The sequence below is a fragment of the Notolabrus celidotus genome, chromosome 5 (assembly GCF_009762535.1).
Source record: "Notolabrus celidotus isolate fNotCel1 chromosome 5, fNotCel1.pri, whole genome shotgun sequence".
Classification (NCBI taxonomy): domain Eukaryota; kingdom Metazoa; phylum Chordata; class Actinopteri; order Labriformes; family Labridae; genus Notolabrus; species Notolabrus celidotus.
In genome coordinates, this window is record NC_048276.1 from 20,308,245 (window position 1) to 20,329,270 (window position 21,026).

The window sequence follows — 21,026 nt, forward strand, 5'->3', positions numbered from 1 at the left end:
GCAAGTACTTCAGTAATTTAACTCAATTAATAATCTGACAGAGCAACTTTCACTTGTATTGGAGTAATATTTGACCTGGAGTATCTATACTTCGACTTAAGTAATGAAGACGTGTACTTTGTCCACCACTGGGTTTTAGGTTAAGTATTTAGCAACAAGTTGATAGATTAATATGTTTTAACTAATAAAGTATTATTATGGTGTAGTAGATTATTGAGGATGTAGCAGAAGAACACAGCATTAAACAGTAAGGGCAAAAATAAAATAAAATGACATCCTTCAGGAAGTGAAACCTCTGGGAAAGTTAAACAACTGGGATTACCCTGCATGGAATAGGCTTATTTGAAGTGATTCTAAGAAGCTTAGTTTTGCAGGTGTGTATTTAGTAGCCCAGCATGGTTTAGATTCAGAACTCAAAGGCCCTGGGATGATTGGAAAATTAAACACAAATTAACATTTACACAAGACTCTTGTAGGATCTAATTCTTTCTCTTGTGTGGTGTTTGTTCAGGCGGATGTGCACTGGAACGTAAAGTTTGAGTAACTGAAGTGACATGATAGTCAACAGTTCAAATAATGAGAATGAAATTTGCTTTCAGAATAACCTTCAATGCTTTGTTTACCTGAAGGTTTAAATACAGAGATGTTTCACAAATACATGTATTTAACACATTCGTCATGAAAGATATTTTATGAAAATAGTCATGTAAAGCATGTTTGACCTTCTCATGTAATTAACATCTGATCTGATTGAAGAGGCAACTGATATTCAATAATGTTAAATATGTATGTAAGAGCATCACTGAATATTCAGACAGTGCAGCAGCTGATTTGTTTTCTGACCTTGGGCACATTCTTTGACATCAGCTTGGCTTGTGCACAAAGGATGTACAAATTCCTGTGTTTTACTATTGGTACTTACTCTGCTGTTTGTAGACTTATCACACAGCATTTTTTTGATTTTCTAACCTTCGTAAATAATCACGTTTTTCTCACTTGGTAACCTCTCTTCAAGGAGTAGCTAGCTAAAACAAGCAGCAAAGCATACTTTCAAATTAAAAAGCAAACAAAAAGTTTAGTGACATTAAAATAACTTTCCACACATACTTGAACTAAACAGATCTCACCATAATTAAAGAAACATTCACGGTTTCTAGGTTTGGAAATGTGGGATCAGGATGTACGGTAGATAGTTCCACTAATGAGATATTAAAAAACCTCAAAGTGTATTGTGCTTTGACATAAACCTTTGATGAAATACTTTGATTATTTGAGCAGAAACATTCATAGATACGTACATTATTATCACCTGCTTGAGTACTTGAATCTGATAGGTCAAAACCCATAACAGCAGGGATTCATTCTCAACAGCAAAAGCAACACACAGGCTAACCGGATCACACAAGTCTTATCAAATTAATCCACAGAAATAAGTCCTGCAAGTTTCACTTCTGCCTGTTGACACTGTGGCAAAATGTTAGTTTCCATCTCAGGCTGGTCCTGAGAGTCCAGAAATAATTACAGTTAGCGGGCACAGATGAAAGAGCAGCCTGGGGAGCTACTGGGCACAACTATATCTGATAGAGAAAAATGGAACAGCATCCTGTCCTGAAATCCAGGAAATGTTGAAAATCGCTACAAAGTAACTTAAACCATAAACAGTACAGATGATAGCTACAACGTTAAAAGTTGAGACATTTGCCTTATTTATGTTCAAAGGGGAATCAATTGCAAATTCCTGAGAAGAAAGAAAGCTGAAAAAAAAACAGCAATGTCAACATAAATATTCCTGCAGAAGTCCTGTTCACCTTGACTAATGTTACCTTCTACGGAAATGTTCAGTTAAATGTGAATTAGAGCAATTAAGGAAGCTATGGAAGCTTTAACAACTGTGGAACCAGAGGGATTCTTTTTTTAGCTGTTTACATACATCTTTTATAAAATCAATGAAATAAACTCTACATTAGTATTTGGTATTAATGTGATTATGTCTTTAGATGGAAGCCAGGTAATTATCAGGATAATGTATAGTTAGCAGGTGGTTATGAACACTAGAATCCCTTCAGGGTGAGACACATGCCACTCTTTAAGTCAGGGTCTTGCTCACTTTCTTTGCAGGACCACCCGACTCACTTATCATGATCCCTTACTTCACGTATTATCATCTTTAGCACAGTTATGGTAAACTTGCTGGCAAAGACTTGCAAACATTTGTGTCCCAAGCATTAACCACAGCTACACTCATTTTTCTTGTCACCTGTTGAAGGCAAACTACATTTCTACCCCTCCTTTATCGCTTTCCATTTGTCTCTACTTTCCTCTGAGGTATGAAAACTTGGCTGTTTAGCCGCTAAATGCTCAATTATGTTTAATAGGTAGTTGCTAGCTTTTTTCTGTCTGTGTTTTAGCACTGGGCTGACAACAATTGGATGATTTTAACAGATTTTTCGGCTAAGTGAATTCACACAGAAAAGTTGTTGAGCAGGAAACCAAAACACTGAGCTGAAAGGCCCTAAAATGTTCACAAAATAGGAGAAGCTGCAGATTTTAGATACTGGCTATTGTGATTAATTATAAGAAACAGTGCTGCTTCAAGTCAAATCTTACAGCCATGTTCTTCATAGAATTAAAAAGAGGAGCTTCAATTTCATCTCTACAAAGATAGCAAATATAAGCATTTACTCTGCTGTTACCATAGTTCTGTCACGTCTCTACAGCCATAAATAGCACTTGATGATAGCTTAATACTAACAGATTTTAAAAAGGTGTCAGAAGTCTACTCTAGGTTAGATGTTTGATAAGAAAGTATGCTTTAAAAGAGATCTTTACAATAAATAATCTTCACATTGCAACACAGAAAACAACCCCATACCTTTATGTCCAGTATTATATCGATAGGAGGTAAAGAAACCAAAATTACTGCACAACAAAAGCAGAGAGTGAAAAGTGGGGATGATGTGGATGTACTTTTCCCTGATCTGATGGGGTTTAGCAAATGATAAAGGAGTATATTCTCTGCAGAGTATTGAGCACACAGGAGCGTACGTCACAGCGGGCTGGGCTGGTCGATAGCTCATCATTCCACATGATTTGGGACACTAAATCTCCCTTCTGACTGAGCTGAGGGCAACAAAAGCAGTCCTCTCTGAGAGGACGATTTAAAAGACATTTCATTCAGAGAGGGGCTTCAATACCCAACTCTGAATGAAGGTTTAAATTGAGAATTTCTTCTGGTTTAGTATAACTCACTGGAGGATGATATTTATCTCCTTGAATTCAGCAATCCATGGCAAAATAAAGCAGAAATTGAACATTTTGAATCATCACTAAAATAAACCTATCCTTCCAGCTTAAAACACTGTGGTCCTCACACTCTAGATGCATAGCTGAATGCTGAGACACATTCAGACAGATGGCCCATTATAACTGAATGTCTCCTGAGTTTTAGAGCATCACACAGCGCTCAGCAAAATAGAAAAACGCATTTAAGTCACATCATAGTAATCTAAAGAAACACCCTTAAGGTCATCTACTGAAAAATGAACTGCAAACAAAGCAGTATTCAAATTCAATTTAAGAGTGACTTGACTTTTTAGTCCCTTCCTGTGCTCTCTTGACGTAGTGACGTGGAAAACCAAATAAAAGTTCAGCCCTGTTTCTTTCTTTAGCTCAAAGGGAGGAAGTGCTCTGATTGTTTCAGGTGGCTGGTAGGGCTTTTTGTGAGGCAATACACTATTAAAAGTCATTGCGAGGTATCTGACTGTAAGCTTACTGCCTCAGTAAAAAGAAACGACAAGTCCAAATGCAAAAAAGTTGGGATTTAGATGGTTTGCAAATCATTTAAAGCCTATATTTAACTGCAAATTGCGCAAAGAAAACATGAAATGCTAAAACAAAACAAAAAAATGTATTTAAAAGAAAATATATATATAGACGCTCATTTTAAATTTGAAACAAGCAACCCTTTTCATAACAGCTGGAACAGGGACAACAAAGCATTTAAAAAGCTGTGTAATGCTTAAAAAAACCCTGCAGGAACATCTCCAAACTAATGAGGTGTTATTGCAACAGGTAAGTAATGACTGGGTATAAAAAGGGCATTACAGAGAGGTTGAGTCTTTTAGATATTAAGATGGACAGACGTTCACCACTCTATGGGCGACTTCATGAGCAATTAGTTCAACTATGAAAAATAGTTATAAAATCACCACTGCCCTCAGGCAGCACTGCACTAAAAGTAGACATGACTCTGCAGTGGAAATCACAGCATAGGCTCCACTTCCCTTTAAAAAATATGTCAATTTTTTGTAAATGCAGTCCGTCGCAACAAGACCCTGAAATGTGGTAACTTCTTGGGTTGGTTAAGATGGACTGAGGCAAAGTGAAAACCTGTCCTGTGGTCTGACAAATCAAAATTTAGCATTCTTATCGAAGTCATGAATGCAGCATCCTCCACTCTAAAGAGGAGAGGGACTTACTGTCTTCTTATCAGTGCACAGTTCAAAAGAGAGCATCTGTCATGGTATGGGGATGCATAAGTGTCCATGGCATAGATAGCTTATTTGTCTGAACAATACAGGTTTTGGAGCAACATGTGCTGTCGTCTAGACAATGCTTTTTTCATGGAAAGGTCTGATGGCGTGATTTGTTGCAATATATCTTATTGTTTTTAAATATATCACCCACTTTTTGATGTCAATTATTTTACCCAACATGTAAAGAGTGTAAAAAGTAAAGACCACACGTGTGTCAAAACCAGCCCTGTGTTGTCTGATGGTGAGCTTCAATCCTATTACATGCAAAGCAGAGTCTAATCATCCCAGTTTGAATATATTCAAAATATCAGTCAAATGAGTCGCAGGGTAGGGCTCAACTTTCACTCCAGTTTGCTCTCCCTTCCTGCCACTCCCTGATAATACAGGAGGAAAAAAAGGAGAGCCAGTGGAAAAGATCAAAAGCTTAAGAGGATTATAGAAATATAATTTATCAAAAGACAAGATCTGCAAATTGGAGTGTAATAATATTCATTATTTAAAGTCAAATCAGGTCCCTTAACCAAAAACACTGCAGGCAGGGATGACATAGAGCTTTAGAGTCCATGCAGCAGTGGAACAGGGGCTTTGTTCCACACTAAACAAGCTTTTTAAAGTAAGGACTAGTTTACATGAGGAAAAGTGAGCCCACGCTGCACAGTCCTGCTTTAACATCCCGCCCACACCCCCTCTAAGAACCTCTCACTAACAGCTAGAGAGGATACATTATGTCATATACATTTTTAGAGCAATTTTCCTACTTTCAGGAATAGAAACAGCAATTCCATCCAGAGACATTAGGGACGTGCTGTAATAGATGGAAAAAAGTCATTATGCAGGCAGGATTCCCCCCTCTCCACCCTCTCAGACCTTCACAGAGCAGGGTCACTGTGGTGTGAGGTGCAGCAGCAGCAGATGGAGTTATGATGGATGGTTGTGTTCCCAGTACGGCTAAAAAGCCCTACCTGTTTTCCTTTCAGCAGAGATGAGAGGTAACAAATGTGGAAATACTGCTTTACTGTGTAAATACACTTGAGTATCTGTTTTTAACTTTTAATCTCTTAATTTCAACACAAGTGTCTGTACTTTTGCCCCTTTTATTTCTAATAACAGTTTAGTATAGATATCTAAGAAGAGTTATTGACTATTCTGGTTTTACGTCATTCTGCATGCCAAAATGGATAGGACAACTCAAAGAAAAGGGGATTCTTTGGGAAACATCAAAGTATAAACAAAACATAAAAAATCATTTTGAAAAAGGTTACGAGAGGGAAACTTTGCTGTAAAAGTACCTTGTGAATGTGTTGCTACAGAACTTGGATGAAAGAGAACTGATCAACATTACCAACAGGGCCACAGCAGCTTCAGATGAGCAAAACATCCCCTATCTAACTGATGAATAATATTCTGTAGCATTTCTGTTCCTTTTGTAAGGAATTCTTGTATTTCATTTTTAGGTAATTTGTGGTCAGAATTAAAAACATATCCAACATGAAGTTCATTTATGTGTACAAAAAAACAGTCTGTAGTAATGTCCCTCAGAGGAGCTACTTTTAACTTCTACTTTTATACAGTGAGTACATTTCAGTCTGTGCTTTTTCACTTCTTCTTCAGTTCAGATGTTGAAACAGCACTTCTACTTTTACAAAGGTCTATTTTTATACAGTTATCATAACTTCTGCTTAAACCTAAAATAGACCAAAAATAATAGTGATTCCTCTTCATGGTCTACAAAAGTAGACATTAGGGACAAGATTGAGTATTTCTGCTATATGGTATTGATACATTTCTATATAGTTATTTTTATAGGTTGTATGTAATGAAAAACATGCTTTTCCTTGTGTATACATATATTATTTAGTCATTCAATTGGAAAAGATAGCTTCACCATAGCTTCTACAAAGCAATTTGACTTTGCAGCTGTGGCGTAGCAACGGGGGCGATTTGCATACGCATGCATGCAAAATCGTTCCCACTCCCACTCCATGAGCGATTCTGTTTCCTCCTAGCGTAGTTTTGCTTCTGTGTTGCAGAGTCAAGATGTCAAAGAATAGAGGAAGACCCGCAAACTATTTTGTTGATGGTGCAAAAACCAACACTAATAAGGTTGCTCTTTTTTGTATCAAAAATATGCTAGCTACAGTTAGTGCTAATTTGTTGGTGCCAGCCACCTCTCCTTGTACTGCTTCAACAAGGAGGGTCAGCACAAAGCTGGGTTTGATCCGACACTAATCCTCATAAAAGGATCTTTACCAATATTTTGTGACTAAAAAACAACAGCAACAGCAGATATAATATACAGTTTTTTACAAGAAACATTTGGCTGTGTGCCGTCATGGGTTCTTCTGGAGCGCTCACCATGTTTGTTTTGGTGTTTTTCTGTCTCTGCATCCATCTGCACAAGTCTGCATCCTCCCCGCCTCAGACAACATTCAGTTTGCCAATCAGTGCAGCACCTCATTATCATCGAATGCCCCGCACATACAAATTAAAGAAAACTTTAAGTTCTCACAGGCACTTTAGGTGAAGGATAATAATTTACTGGGGCCCAGTCTCTCACTGAGACATGAAACAGTGTGTAGAAAAGCCTTTAAGACACAACCCTCTGCACGAACAATGAGCCCCAACTAAGCTGAGCAGTGTTCTAACAGGAATAATTGCTACCCAAAGCTAATGGAGGACCCTATTAAGTGGCAATTTCCTGACCAATGTCTAATTTGGGTTTCAAGTCCCACAGGAGGGAGTACATTTGAAAATCAAGATTAAGAACAAATAAAATGAGAACTACTGGAGTTGTAATGATCCGTGTCCTACTTACAAATGAGACACAGGCAGCTAGCAGCAGGATCCTGACCAGGAGGTCTTCAAACTGCTCCACCACCAGCTCCCACAGGGACTTCCCTGGAATATGCAAAGACAATACAGATCACACATTTTTGTGCATGACATGGGAATACAATTGTGGATTTCCCAGTGAAGAGCCAAAGTAAGCCTTTATACTTAAAGGTGGAAAGTATCTGTAACCATTAACTTTATTTTCCTGCTATGGATAAGCAGATGTAAAGAAAGACAATCCCCGTGTTTACAAAGGAGTAGTAACATGCGTGTTTCAGTAGTGTCCCCTCCCAAAGTTTAGTCCTTCAAGTCTACCAGGGAGAAAAGCTTTAAGCTTGAGACACTTAATCAGGTAGTATAAGGGAGGAGGACCTGCGGTTCACTGGAAAAATCAATATTTACCTTCTTCAGCTGGGAGCTCTGTTGATGTCACACCACCAAGGTTGCAAAGGAATCAGCCAGGCCGAAAGGAGAAGAGGGTGGAGGAGAGAGACAAAAAAGATCAGTTAATACATCTGAAGGACTGAGCTTGGATTTAAAATACATAGACACATTAGAGGTGTGAAAAAATATCGATACAGCAATATATCGCGATACTTTGACTTCCAATATGATATCGATATTTCAACTCTTAATATCGATATTTTTGTAATAATAAAAATTCACATTTTAGCCAAGTTGGAACTAAAATACAACTTCAGTATTTCAAAAACAATAAAGTGGAAAAGTTGTTTTCAATCAAATAGTTTTGACTTAATTTGTCCTTTCAATTTTGAGTAATATTGGGTGATTTACATATACACCATCTCTATTTTTTCTTAGTTTACTGTGTAGAATATTGCAATATATCACAATATTGTGATATCGTGATACTATCGTATCGTGACCCAAGTATCGTGATGCGTATCGTATCATGAGGTTCTTGGCAATACTCACCCCTAAGACACATACATATTTCTTAGCAGATAAATGAGGTTCAAAGCAGGAAAACAGAGCCACACAACATGTCATTTTTAGGCTGGAGGTCGAAAGACAAATTATTTTCGCCCTTTTCTCAACTCTGGATGTCTTAAACTCAGGTCTTTGTACCTAATAAAGCCACTAGATTCTGAAAAACTTGATCCACATCGACAGTGTTATAACAAACAGCTTCATAAGACCTAACCAGGGCCTTTGATACCAGTTTGATTGCTCATATCCTGCTCCTGAAAAGGTTATCTGAGATAACTGAGGGTCTGTCAGCCTGTGAATGGTTTTAAATCATCTGCAGGAATGGACTCAATATATAGTCAGTGAAGTGGATGGAAGTGTGTGATCTCTCAAAATGAACCTCTGTGATCAAAACTTGCCTCAGCTACTGTATGTGATATCATAACCTTTTTTGTAATGCAAAAGAATGTCCAAACTTAATCTGGTAATCTTTCATAAATGTTTAAGGACTGCAAATGATTAATTCCTATCATTGATAAACTATTAAAAAAATGTCCATCATACATTACAAAGGCTGTTTCATCAAACTGTAAAAAGTTTGCATAACACTAATAAATTAGAAATGTTCACAGATTAAAGACTGGAATCATCAGTGATTTGGCAGTTTTAAACATAAATGGACTAGGTGAGATTATTTTACGATACAATGTGATTTGATACAATACAAGAAATTTGAAATCTTGATTCAAAGTGCTGCAAATGCTCAACTGCCTTCACAATAATACTGAAAAATAAAAACACTAAAACGACAATCTACAAGCAAACAGAGAAACCAAACAAGCACAAATATATATTGCATGTTACCCATAAGTAAAACAATGTATGTGTTTTATTCAAGTATGGAACAACAGTGTGCATTAAAAGACCTAAAATTAGAAACCAATTAAAAGATGCTTAATGCTACTCCTAATATACTGAGGTACAGTATCGATTAGTACTTTTGATATAAAAAGAATAGTGTTACTGCCAGAGCTGCACAGTTGATTTATGAAAACGATGAATACTGAAGGTCAGTACTGAAAGAGTAGTTCTGCATTAAGTAAAAGCTGCTGACAGGATTCCACAGTCCACAGGCTGTTTATTGACTCAATGCGTCTGCCATTCGGAGGAGAAAGTTGAAAAGTTTGATGGCCACAGGCAGGAAGAACATCCTGTCCAGCTCTGTGTTGCATCTTAATTATAAAAGCCTCAAATTGAATGCATTTTAATGCTGAAAACTAGAGTCCAAAGACACCCACCGAACATCAATGATGCAGTGGACAAGTTTGTTGAATCTGATATAAGATGTAGAAAAGTTCAAAGTCGTTGTGAATGAATAAAATGAGGTACAGAGACCATAATTGTATTGTACCAAATTATAAACATGTTCAATTCTGTGGTTATAATTAGCATTTCAATGCTCTGTCAGAGTCTCCTTGGCTTATGAAGCCGGCCTCAAGTGGACACCTGAGAAGAGGCAGTTTCGTGCATTTCTGCACTTTTTCTTTTACAGGTTACCATCTACAAATGTTGCTTCAGTTCTTTTAAATAAAAAGAAAAGTAACATTTAATGTTGGAAATAATCAATAGCTGGTCCTCCCTCTGAAAAGACTTTTAAGAAAAAAGGCAGCCTTTGTCAGCTTGTCCAGGCAACACTTTGCCTTCCCCAGACTTTGGTGATGTAATTGATATTCATGCTGCAGACTCAGCCTCGAACAGCCTGACTTCATTACTCAGTGATCAGTAGCACTAAACCTCCCTTTTCTATCATCAGTATGCGGATAAGCTCCCTCAGTAAACACAATACTTTGCTTTTCTCTTTCACATCATCTTGTCATTCCTCATCTGTCATTTTGAATGAAATGCTGTGTTTTCAGGGGCATTTTAGACAGGCTGAGCATCTTCTCCTCTCTGATGATTTGATAAACAGAACACAACACATGAGTCACTGGAGTGAGTAGAAAACACATCAGTCACTATCTAACAAAAAATTCCTATCGACAAGGGCTGCTGATTTGTGTCACCATAAAAGCGACACAGAAGTGATTAGTCATTGAGTTTGTCAGAAACACAAGTCCAACACAAAGACCAAACAGGTTCCCATGCAACAAACAGCATCCATCCTATCCAAAGAACTCAACAAGTGATGCTATTCATCCAGGAATTAATTTAAGCTCAAATTTGTGTATTTCTCTGCCACCAAAGTTCTTGTTTTTGTTCTTTCTGGTTAAGTGGGAGTTCTCCTTTAAGCAGTGGAAACCTTGTGTCTCTCTGCATGTTTTAGCCAGACGGCGCTACATGAGTCTAAAACGTGACCCTGCGGAGAAAGTGGCTGGAAAGAGGATGGGCCATGACGCGAGCCTGCAGCCTCCTTCCAAAAACTGAAAACCTTGCAGCCACATGCAATACATGTGCCACTGAGGGAAAGAAATTTATTTCACATTAAGAGTCCTGGGACACTTCCAATGATTCCAAATGTTGTTATTGGGTGGTCGGAAGAGTGTAGACTTTGCCAGAAGTAATGAAAAAGTTGTCTAGTAGATGGAATAACTTTCCTAATTTGGTTTGTAATAAAACCAGAGAGAGAGAGAGAGATCAGATTATTGCATCATAACCAAGCTATTTAAGAGCACAGAAGTACTTAAAAGGCATTAAAACCCAGCGCTTTGATTCGATAACGCCTCCATAAAACATCATTTTTTAACCAATTGACCCATGTGCAGAGGTCGTGTCTCTGCTCCACAAGAGACCGTCCTCCTCCTGTATAATTCCAGCTGATGAGTCATTGTGAAGAACTTTTCAAACTTGCTGTCTGGAAGCTTTTCAGAGTTCAGGTTGGACACGGTTGAACTCACGGGGGACTTTTGGCTGCACTCTGCCCACAGCGGCAGCAGAAATGTGGAGAAGTGAGTTCTGCTGTTTTCCATGCTCCACCAGTCTGACATAAGCTGGTTTCCCCATTACAGTGCCTCCCTGGTTGTATAATGTTTTTATGGCAGACAGGCTGGCTGAGGGCTGCAGACAAAGACGGATTGAGTGAAAGGACCAGACAGACTAAAGGGGAAAGAGAGGGAGAGAGGGAGGGAGGGAGGGAGGGAGGGAAAGGGCTGGAGGTGGTGAACGGGGTTCCCCGGCTTCCTTCTGCCAAGGATTCCCTCACAGTCATCTGGGCTGTGTCAACCCGAGGGCTTGCCCAGGCGCATTCCTGAATACTGACTTCACCTCCCTCCTTTTCTCTCTCTCTCTCTCTCTCTGTCTCTCTCTCTCTCTCTCTCTGTGTCCCCACAGCACCTCCCCACCTACCACTCTTGGCCCAGACAATGAATAAAAGAGCTTGTTTACACGCAGTGCAGCTCAGAGAGGGGAGACACTTCCTGGAGACTGTTGCCAACAACAGCAGGGAGCTGGTTTCTGAGTCCAGAACATCAGGAAGGAAAGCAGGAAACTGGACGTCTGTTTCTGCAAACTAACCAACTGCTGATAAAGAAGCTTACCAACTGAAATAAATTAAGCCCAGATAGAAAAATCTCTCAAAAAGGTCACTCAAGGTCAAATGCTAGCTAAAAGTGTTTAATTTTTTAAATTTGCATTGGGACAGGAATTTATATTTGTATGTAAAGTATATGTTTTTAATTCTAATTCTCCATATCTGTGAGGTTATGTGGTTTTACGTTACCAAACCAAGCACCAACCTCCAGTGTTGGAAAATTAAGTTGACATGAAAGACCAAAAAACTGCACTTCCTGGAGTGGGATACACTTATTTAGAACTCATGCATTTGGTTATATTTAGGCTGAAAGTAAACATAACTAGTGGTGATTGGACTGACAGGTGGGGCATGATGTAGCTGTTATCCCGGTGGCTTGTCAATGGCTTCAGCTCCACCTCTTGTTTCTAAATGAGACTCAAGTTAGCTGGAGCCAGAATCTCCAATATGACAACTGCCATCTTTGGGTCTCATACAATGCCTCTACAAAAATATTACTAAGTATACATCCATGTTGTATAAAGTCACTGTACTGAACATCTTATTACAATGCATATACTACAGATGGGCATTTAAAGACAAAAAATTGATCAATATAGTCACTGGTATCTATTTGACAATTATTCATATAAACCCCTCCTCCCTCAGACCTCGACTTAGTACGTGCAAACATGCCAAGGCTAGGGCTGAACAGTAATGAATAAACTGATCATACTGTCATTATTTGGGTCTTAGAGTCATTTTTTGCTAGGTCCAGATCTCTGACAGGATATGTAGAGAAAAAGTTAAACTGTGCTCATGGTGGTGTAATACTAAACTCCATTGGATACATGTCCTGTTAGTGGTATGATTGTGTGGCAGCAGCATTAATCGGCACTGAGGCAAGGGTGCTACTGGCAGGAGGAAATGACTGGCAAAATTGAGCATCTGCCTTGAGCTACATGTCGCTGGTTCTGTAACAGAACAGTGTGGCGTGCATGTTTAAATTTTACAGTCATGTAGACTGCTCATGAACAGTCTTTGCATTTTTGCACCCTATACCCATATCTCCAGCAACTGTCACTACTGTTTTCAACTTCTTTTGCTATATCATGCAGCAATTTTCTTCTTTGGTTATATAATATGGTAAGCAAACAGCTTTTGGATGTGTACAGCCAACATCTGGCAGGAGTACTGCATTCCAACCAAGCACCAGTACAAATTTGAAAAAAAATTGTTATTGGATAGTTACGCATGAACTTATTCAATTCTTTGATTAAATGAATTACTACAAAATATTAAAATCATAACCCATTCCTAGTACAAAATACTAAAAGCCTGGACAAGAGTAAACATTTGCTGAAGCTGTAAACTCTCAGTGCAACACATTGGCTTCATACTCTGTAATGGAACTCTGTTACATCGCATCATCCCTTTTAAAGAATATGAATTCAAGAACAAGCTGCTCCAACACTCTGTCAGACTATGTCCACTCACAAATTACAAACAGGTTACTTGGACTCCCAGGAAACATGACATCAGAGTGTGGTTGAGTTGTATTAACACGCTCGAGTTCATGCTTCTCTTCTGTAAACTTCAAACATGAGAAAGTTTTCAGCAGTTACCATAGTTACTTAGCTCATTCAGCCTCTTGTGAAAATGTGTCATGAGGAAATGTGCCAGTGCCTGTCAAAATTTACCAAGAATAATGGTTATGCAATCAGCAGGGCCTTGATTCAGCATGCAGGCATCAAAACCCCCACACACACTTTCTGTTGTGACAAAGCTCATTTCTAGCCTCCGCATGCTGCTAATAACAGCTAGCATGAGTGGTAGCATGCGAACAAGCAGACACACCTTCAGTCTTCAGGTCGAGTAAGACTTGCGCAGCTTTAAAGCCAGGCTCATACTACAGGAGTTTCAAAATCTAAACCAAATACTGAAATCACTTTCGGTCACACAGAAAGGCAAACGTGAACCTAACATGGTCTGACAACAGCCTGCTGTAGCAATCCTCTGCAGATAGAAAATATTAAGCAGAATGCTGAACAAATCTTGATTCAGTTTTTCCTCAGCTGACATGTGGGCATAGGGGGTCACTTTTGCTTTGAAACACAGTCTGTAGTGTGCTAACTAGTTTTACCCCCAAAAGCTATAACATTATCAGTTGCTTCAAAACACTGTCAGTTATTTTGGTTTTATGCTGTCAAGCTTCAAAGTATTGATATTATCATCCAGATTCTGAACTTTAAGAGACTAACTACAACCTACTGAAGCAGCAACCTCAGGTCTTGAGAAGTGAAGCCAATGCTGAAGTGCTACAAACTGTAGTTCTCTGAGTGTCCACTTGAGGCTGGCTGCAAAAAGCTCACAAACACACCCATTCTAAAAGGAAATCTTTAGAGCAGAAATAAACATGTTTACAGGCTGGTACAGAAAATTATTTTGGCCTGAATAGCTCATTTTCTGTTAGCACACACTGTACAGAGGGTGAATTGTTGAACACATTAGGCTATGAGTTCCACATAATTAGAGGCACAGCGGACTTGACTGACAGGTGGGAACACTGTAGCTGTTAGCAAAGAGGCTTAAAGCCTACCTCAACTCCACTTCTTTGCCTCTTGTCCACTGAAAGTTAGGTCAAGTCAGCAATTCCAATTTGGCAAACACTATAGATAGGCTTTTAAACTCTGCCTCAGAAACCGATGGGTGATGCCACTCAGACTACATCCATGTTTTATACAATCTATGATCCTCCTGCTGGACAGCTCCTTAAAACAAAAAGCAGAAGGCTAAACAGATCTGAATGAGAGAATGTCAGGGTGATGCTGCAACACAGGTTGTCCATTACTTAGCAGCAACCACGGCTGTCATTGTTCCTGGTATACTACAAGCGGCAACCTCAGGTCTCAAAATATGACGCCCCTGCAGAAGTGTTATGAACTGCAATTTATCACGAATCCGCTTGAGGCTGGCTGCAGAAACACCGAAAACCACATAGACATCAATACAAAAAAGACGATCTTTGCAGCATAAATAAAAATGTTTACAGCCTGGTTCAAAAAAAGGCTTGGCTCTACATAGCTGATTTCTCTATCGGCACACACTGTACAGGGGTGAATTTTTTTCTAACGCGACAGTTCAGAAGATATTAAGATTACGAATTTTGCCCAAATAAGGACATGACTGATTTAATTGACAGGCGGGAACACATAGCTGTTGGCTTGGAGACTCAAACTCCGTCTCTTTACCTCACACTAAGTTTGGTTGCATTACCAATATGGCTCCCGCTGATGATTGGCTTCAAAATATCCCTCAGGAACAGATGGGTGACGTCATGGATACTATGTCCATTATTTTAACAATCTATGGTATGCTATTGTTTTCTGTCAACAGTAGTATGCTAGCTAACGTGCAGAGTACTGATGTACACATTCAGATTTTTAACCTAAGACTGGGCTCAGACTACAGGATTTAAAAGCTTTTAACAAATTCACATGTAAATGAAGTTTCAAATAATTTGTCAGATATCGGTCTCACTGAAGTCAAAGAGGCATAAATTACAAGTTTTGTCAAAAAAGAAACCTCATCAGTCACAGCAGGATAATATAACGATTACTGTGTTCAAGGAAGCAATGGACCATCTTGTGATTGCCAGAAAAAAAGACACCAACTACAACCCGCTGTTTGCTTTGAACTGAGAATAAACAAAAGCAGACAGCAAAACAGGTCTGGATGAGAAAATGTTTTCGCAACTCAGACAACACTTGAAGTTTATTTTTCGGGAAGAACTGAGAAGAGAATGTACATCTTTGTATTTGTCAACATTAGTATGCTAGCCTATGTCAGCCTCGGGGGCTCTAATGTTTATCATTGCTTGGAGATACACTCAATAGCCCCGCCTCCTTCTTTCCAGCAGTCTGTTATCCGGTATTGGGGTTTGCTTGAGAAGAACATTACCACACATATTTTTAAAACCTCAATATTAAACATGCTTGAAATTATTAAGACTTCTCAACACAGACCAAGGTCCAAAACCAGATATCCTCTCTGATTGATGAGGGGGATAAATCAAGTCTTAACGGGCTCAAAACTCCTGTAGTCTAAACCCAGCTGTGGCTTCTGCTCTGGGATCTCACTCTATCCACAAACCACGAGAATGTAAAACAGGCCTATAAATATCATGATGATGTAACCCTAATAACAGTCTACTATAGCCTCCTATATCCGCTCTCTCCTAATGTATTCTCCCATCGGAAAAAAGGTCTGAATGCATTAACAATATCAAATGTGAATTATAAATGTTCCCCTCCCTAACCTCGTTATCTCTGCTGCTTAGAAGGCATGGCAGGTAACAGAGGAGGAGAGTTCTACAGCCTGACTAACACTCATTTAACTAGATATCAGTGGAGGATGTACTTTCTAAGGAAGTAATGCACAACTCATATCAAGTGGAATGAATGTAAACAGCTATTTAAAAGAAGCCCCTAACTTCTGAACAGTCACCTCAAGGAAGAGAAAAGGAGCAGAGGAGGAAGTGGAAGAGTTTACAACCAAGCTATCACTTTTCTGGAGGACAATAGTTGCATTAAACATGACAATAACCACATTTTCATCACAGTAACATTCCACAGGAACTAGAAACCTTTAAACTCTGTGTGTGTTTCCACTGTAGGTTCCAGGTTCAGTATTTAACCTTCAAGTCCCTGTTTGTTCTTTCTAAGCCAAAGTGTATTTTACTGAAAAACAGAAATCATAAAAATAAAATAATGGTAGCACAACAAGAAATGTTGAGGAATCACCACAGAAGAAACAAGATGTATCCTCTGGGGACTCTGTCTGTCTTTAAAAAATGTAATGCAACTAATTTGATAGGTTTTAAGAATACCTTACAGGAAACAAGGAAATGCCAATGTCATCCATCCTCTGGGGACTATGAATGTACAAATGTCACGCCTATTCACTAAACCCTTTGATAGATTATATTTCAGTCCGTTTGAACCAACAAACTAACTAAGGGACCAGCCCAAGTGGCAACCTCCCGTCTAAAGATAATGAGTCCAATGCGGAAGTGCTAAAAACTGCAGTTCATCGAGGATCCGCTTGAGGCTGGCTCCGGAAGTACCCGAAGTCACATACACATGAATGGGAAAAAGCCGATCTTTACAGCAGAAATAAACATGTTTACAGCCTGGTACAAAAGATGAGTGTAGTCTGGATAGCTCATTTCTCGATCGACTCCCACTGTGAGGGGGTGAAATTTTTCTAACTCAGCATTTTCAAAGATATTGAGATTACGAGTCTTCCAATGAGAGGCACAGTTGACTTGATTGACAGGCAGGAACACTGTAGCTGTTGGCTAGGAGGCTCAAAGCCAGCCTCTTTAGGTCACAATCACTCGACAGCAGCAATATGGCTGCCGCCAACGATTGGCCTCAAACAGCGCTTCAGAAACAGATGGGTTATGCCATGGATCCTACGTCCAAATTTTATATAGTCTATGGGACCAACGTAATGATCCCAAATGTGATTGCAAATGTTGGCAGAAACAGCTAAACAACATTAATTTTGGATAATTGCTTTGACAGCATTTGTTCTGAGTTGCTGATAGCTTTAAATGGATTAGGGTTATTGTTTGATGTTTAAAGGTTTATAGAGGCAGTCTACATGTTTTGACTGGATCAAAAGCCTTTTTTTACATTCGATTTTGTAAAGAAGTAATACAATTTGAAGAGTTTATCACAAACTTATTCCGAAAACGAGTGTTTGGTGCCAGTTTTACTTAGCAGTGAAGTCGCGTACAATGGCTTCTTCAAGTGAGCAGTCCGGACTTCTCTTCTGACCCTGGACCCTTTGCTGAATTTAAATCCCCACTCTTTCTTCTCAGTTTCCTACTCTACCCACTGCCCTACCTCTCAATGAAGGCAAAAAATCTAAATAAGAATCTTTTAAAAAAGAGAAACAAGTGCTCAAGTTAACAAGGTTAACTTTTTTTAAAATATTCCCGTAGTATGACAATAACTTTGATGTTTATAGTGACACATGTTCTCATGCTAAGGGAACATTTTCAGAACATCCCAGAACAAAGTAACAGAAGATTTCCTCAGAATAAACTGAGCTGCAGTGACATTTCACAACCAACCTCAGCCAATTGAAAGAAACCTGCTGACACATTCAGACTCTCTGGCCGAAATGAATTCGAATTCAGCACAGTACACTCTAGACAAAAGCTGTAGACAATAATGGTCTCGTTTCATCGAGAAACTGGAGAAGACTAGAGCGGAGACGACTGATGAGATGTCCTGTTCAATACAATTTTATAGCTGCTGTGTTTGATAAGCCGATCAACTGAAACTCCCTCCATGGAGGCCACACAGAGAGGAAATACCACCAGCTGTCAAAGCTGCACTGAGATAAGTTTTTTCACGAGGCTGTCCTGTCAGAAACAGAGAATTAGTTTGAAAGTGGAGATTTTATCTTTTCAAGCCCATTAAGACAGAAAATGACTCGAGATTCGGCTCGATGGCTGCTGCAGCTGCTGATTGGCTGGACTGCTTCTGACATCATCAAACTGTGGTCAGGGAAAAAAAGAGACTCTGATGTTGAGCAGGACTTGGCCTGCTGAATCTATATAGCAGTATCGTTGTCATACTTGCCCTGTGAAAGTATCTCTGACCTGTGTTTGTGAGGTTTTTTGTATATTTTAGATACACTTTTTGAGGACACATTCGTACCAGAAAGCTTGTTCTCAGCTGTTTTATATTGAAACCAACATATAAATGAGACTGATTGGAAATTTTGTGTACCACAGCGCAACAGATAATCTGAACCGCTAAAGGCTGAAGCTGCTGATTATTACAAGATATCTGTGCTTATGCAATTGCTGTTTCCATCAGGACTTTAACTACACAGACACTGCCTGTTGCACATACAATTCTGGTGTCAACACTCCACAACAGGCATCTTGCTGCTCATTTTGACCTCACAGCATGATGGGTTCCACTGGAAGGTTGAAGAGGAAAAGGAAAAGGGCATTTCAACTGCTCAGGACATGCATGAGGTGATTAGCACAGAGCTGATATCTCGTCAGGGCTCACAGCTTCCTCTTCAAGGTCACAGCTGTGCAACGAACCAGTTTTCGAACATCCCAACAGGCCAGCCAGGAAGATGGCACCCAGCCACGCAGCAGCCAATCACAGAGGCTGAAAGCGGTGAAAAATAGTCAGCAAAGCCCCAAACGGCAGACTGAAATATCTGTGTTACCACCTCACTATTTTTAGGGTTTATTCTAGGTTTAGAAACCAGAGCGACACTTTTATCCAATCAGATGGCTGGTACAGAACAACTTTACTGATCTGAGCCTTGGAGTGCTGGAGGGTATTCAAACACGTGAACATTTCACTGTAGAATTACTTAAAATACACCCCCACTACAACTACAAAAACTACACTGTGAGTACTTAAAAAAACATCAGGTAAACATCTGTATGTTTTCATTAGAAAAACAAGAAAGACTTAATCCTGTTTTAAATGCATTGTATTGTGAATTAAAGCATGATACATTGTTGCTTATTCCTTTTTGCCACAGAGTCCCATTGTTGTCCAAAGACTATTAAAAGCACATCAGTGAGCAGCAATGTTGCATTCAGTAACACTTTCTATTATGATGGTGAAGCTGGACATTGTAGCTCTCTTTTAATCTACAAGCACTGACCTGCAGCTCTAAACACTGGCTAACACTTGTGGCGGGTAGCTGTGCTATAGCTTGGACACAGTGTATGACGTGCATTTCAGACCTACAATAATAAAAATAAAAATTAGCAAACGTAATTATTGTGCCAACTAGTGAGAGGGAAAACATTACCCCTTAATGTGTGTCCCCTGTCCCAAACTAGGTAACTACTTTTGTATGTAGCTTTTTAATAGTGGGTTTGCCTTTGAAAATCCTGAAGTCCTTACCCTGAAGTATAACTGTTAGAAAATAAAGAAAATGTGCAAGCAAGATGCTATCATGGGGACTGAAAAGGTTGGGCAAGGTGGATCATCATAAATCAACTTCAGAGGACAAATTCTATGTACGTAAGACAAGTTGAAGCAGTTTTTGTTCCAACACAGAGATGTGTTCTTGTTACTTGTTTTTGAACATGTTCATCTATCAACTCCAAACACAAGACTGCTTTTATTTATTCCTCTTGACAGAGTAAAGAGCCACAAAAGTTACTTTATATGCAGCTCATTGTACTACACACATAGCCAATGTCTCCCTCTCTCTGTTAAATTACCTACTGTCCAGTTTATGGTGCCCTGAAGGCAGACACACACTGTACAGCATGTGCTCTGTGTACACACACACACCCCTGCTCGAAACACAAACATGTTTAAGTACACATCTCCTCAGCGGACAGGGCCGTGTTTTTAGCAACAAGTTGGAGCTCTGTGACTCAACATCATCTCACCAACAGGCCGTGAGTGACAGCTGCAGAGGTGGGAGGGAAAATAAGACAAGTGACAAGCTCGAACAGGATCACAGCGTCTTTGAAGGCAGCCGGGCAGGCACACACAGAGCCTAGAACAGGGAAGTGACTCAACACCCAAAGGACTTCAAATTACTTTTCTACGACTTTGCTCTCCTTCTTCAGCCCACACACAACTCCAACACAGTGTAACTCTCAACTGGACTATTTTTACAACCACTGAAATTAACAAAAAAAAAAAAACACTCTGATTGGGGAGTTCATAGCATGAAAAAAGTGTTTCGTATGAAAGAGGAGGAGGAGCAGGAAACTGTTTCAAACATAAGTCAGGCTGTTTTCATGTCAGGTTGCAGATCAGGAAGTAAGACAACACAGAGTGAGGTTTCACTACAGGAAGTAGTAATTACTGTTTGTGTCGAATACAAGCGCAAAAAAAGGTTCATAACCAACATGGAGGGTAACACCTAAAAACTGTTAGCAACAACCTGAGACACCCTTAGGTCTGGATTACCGACAGGAAAAACTTTTTAAGGGGATTATTGCACTTCCACTTTAGGGGTGATCAAACCAATCAAATAATTAACAGGACTTAATGTCAGTGACATCAGCTGAAGCTCTGTGTGCAGAGTGAACTGAGGGCTCTGCTGCATGTCTATGAGTTTCTTATGTATCTTCATATTATGTCTGAAAGTCAACATTTGCATTAAAATTTAAACACTGTATCATAGTGGTGCAGTTACAAGTCTTGCCA

The 21,026-nt window shown here is 39.3% G+C and overlaps 1 protein-coding gene across 1 annotated transcript in view; it reads right to left on the reverse strand.

Annotated features, from left to right (window-relative positions):
* atp2a3 (ATPase sarcoplasmic/endoplasmic reticulum Ca2+ transporting 3) overlaps nt 1-21,026 on the reverse strand; it is a 73,479-nt gene that overhangs the window by 48,073 nt on the left and 4,380 nt on the right. Inside the window, exons 2-3 of the mRNA XM_034683094.1 lie at nt 7,770-7,787; nt 7,351-7,433 (exon numbers count right to left, since the gene is read on the reverse strand). Coding sequence (XP_034538985.1) covers nt 7,351-7,433; nt 7,770-7,787 — 101 coding nt within the window. The remainder of the gene's footprint in view (nt 1-7,350; nt 7,434-7,769; nt 7,788-21,026) is intronic.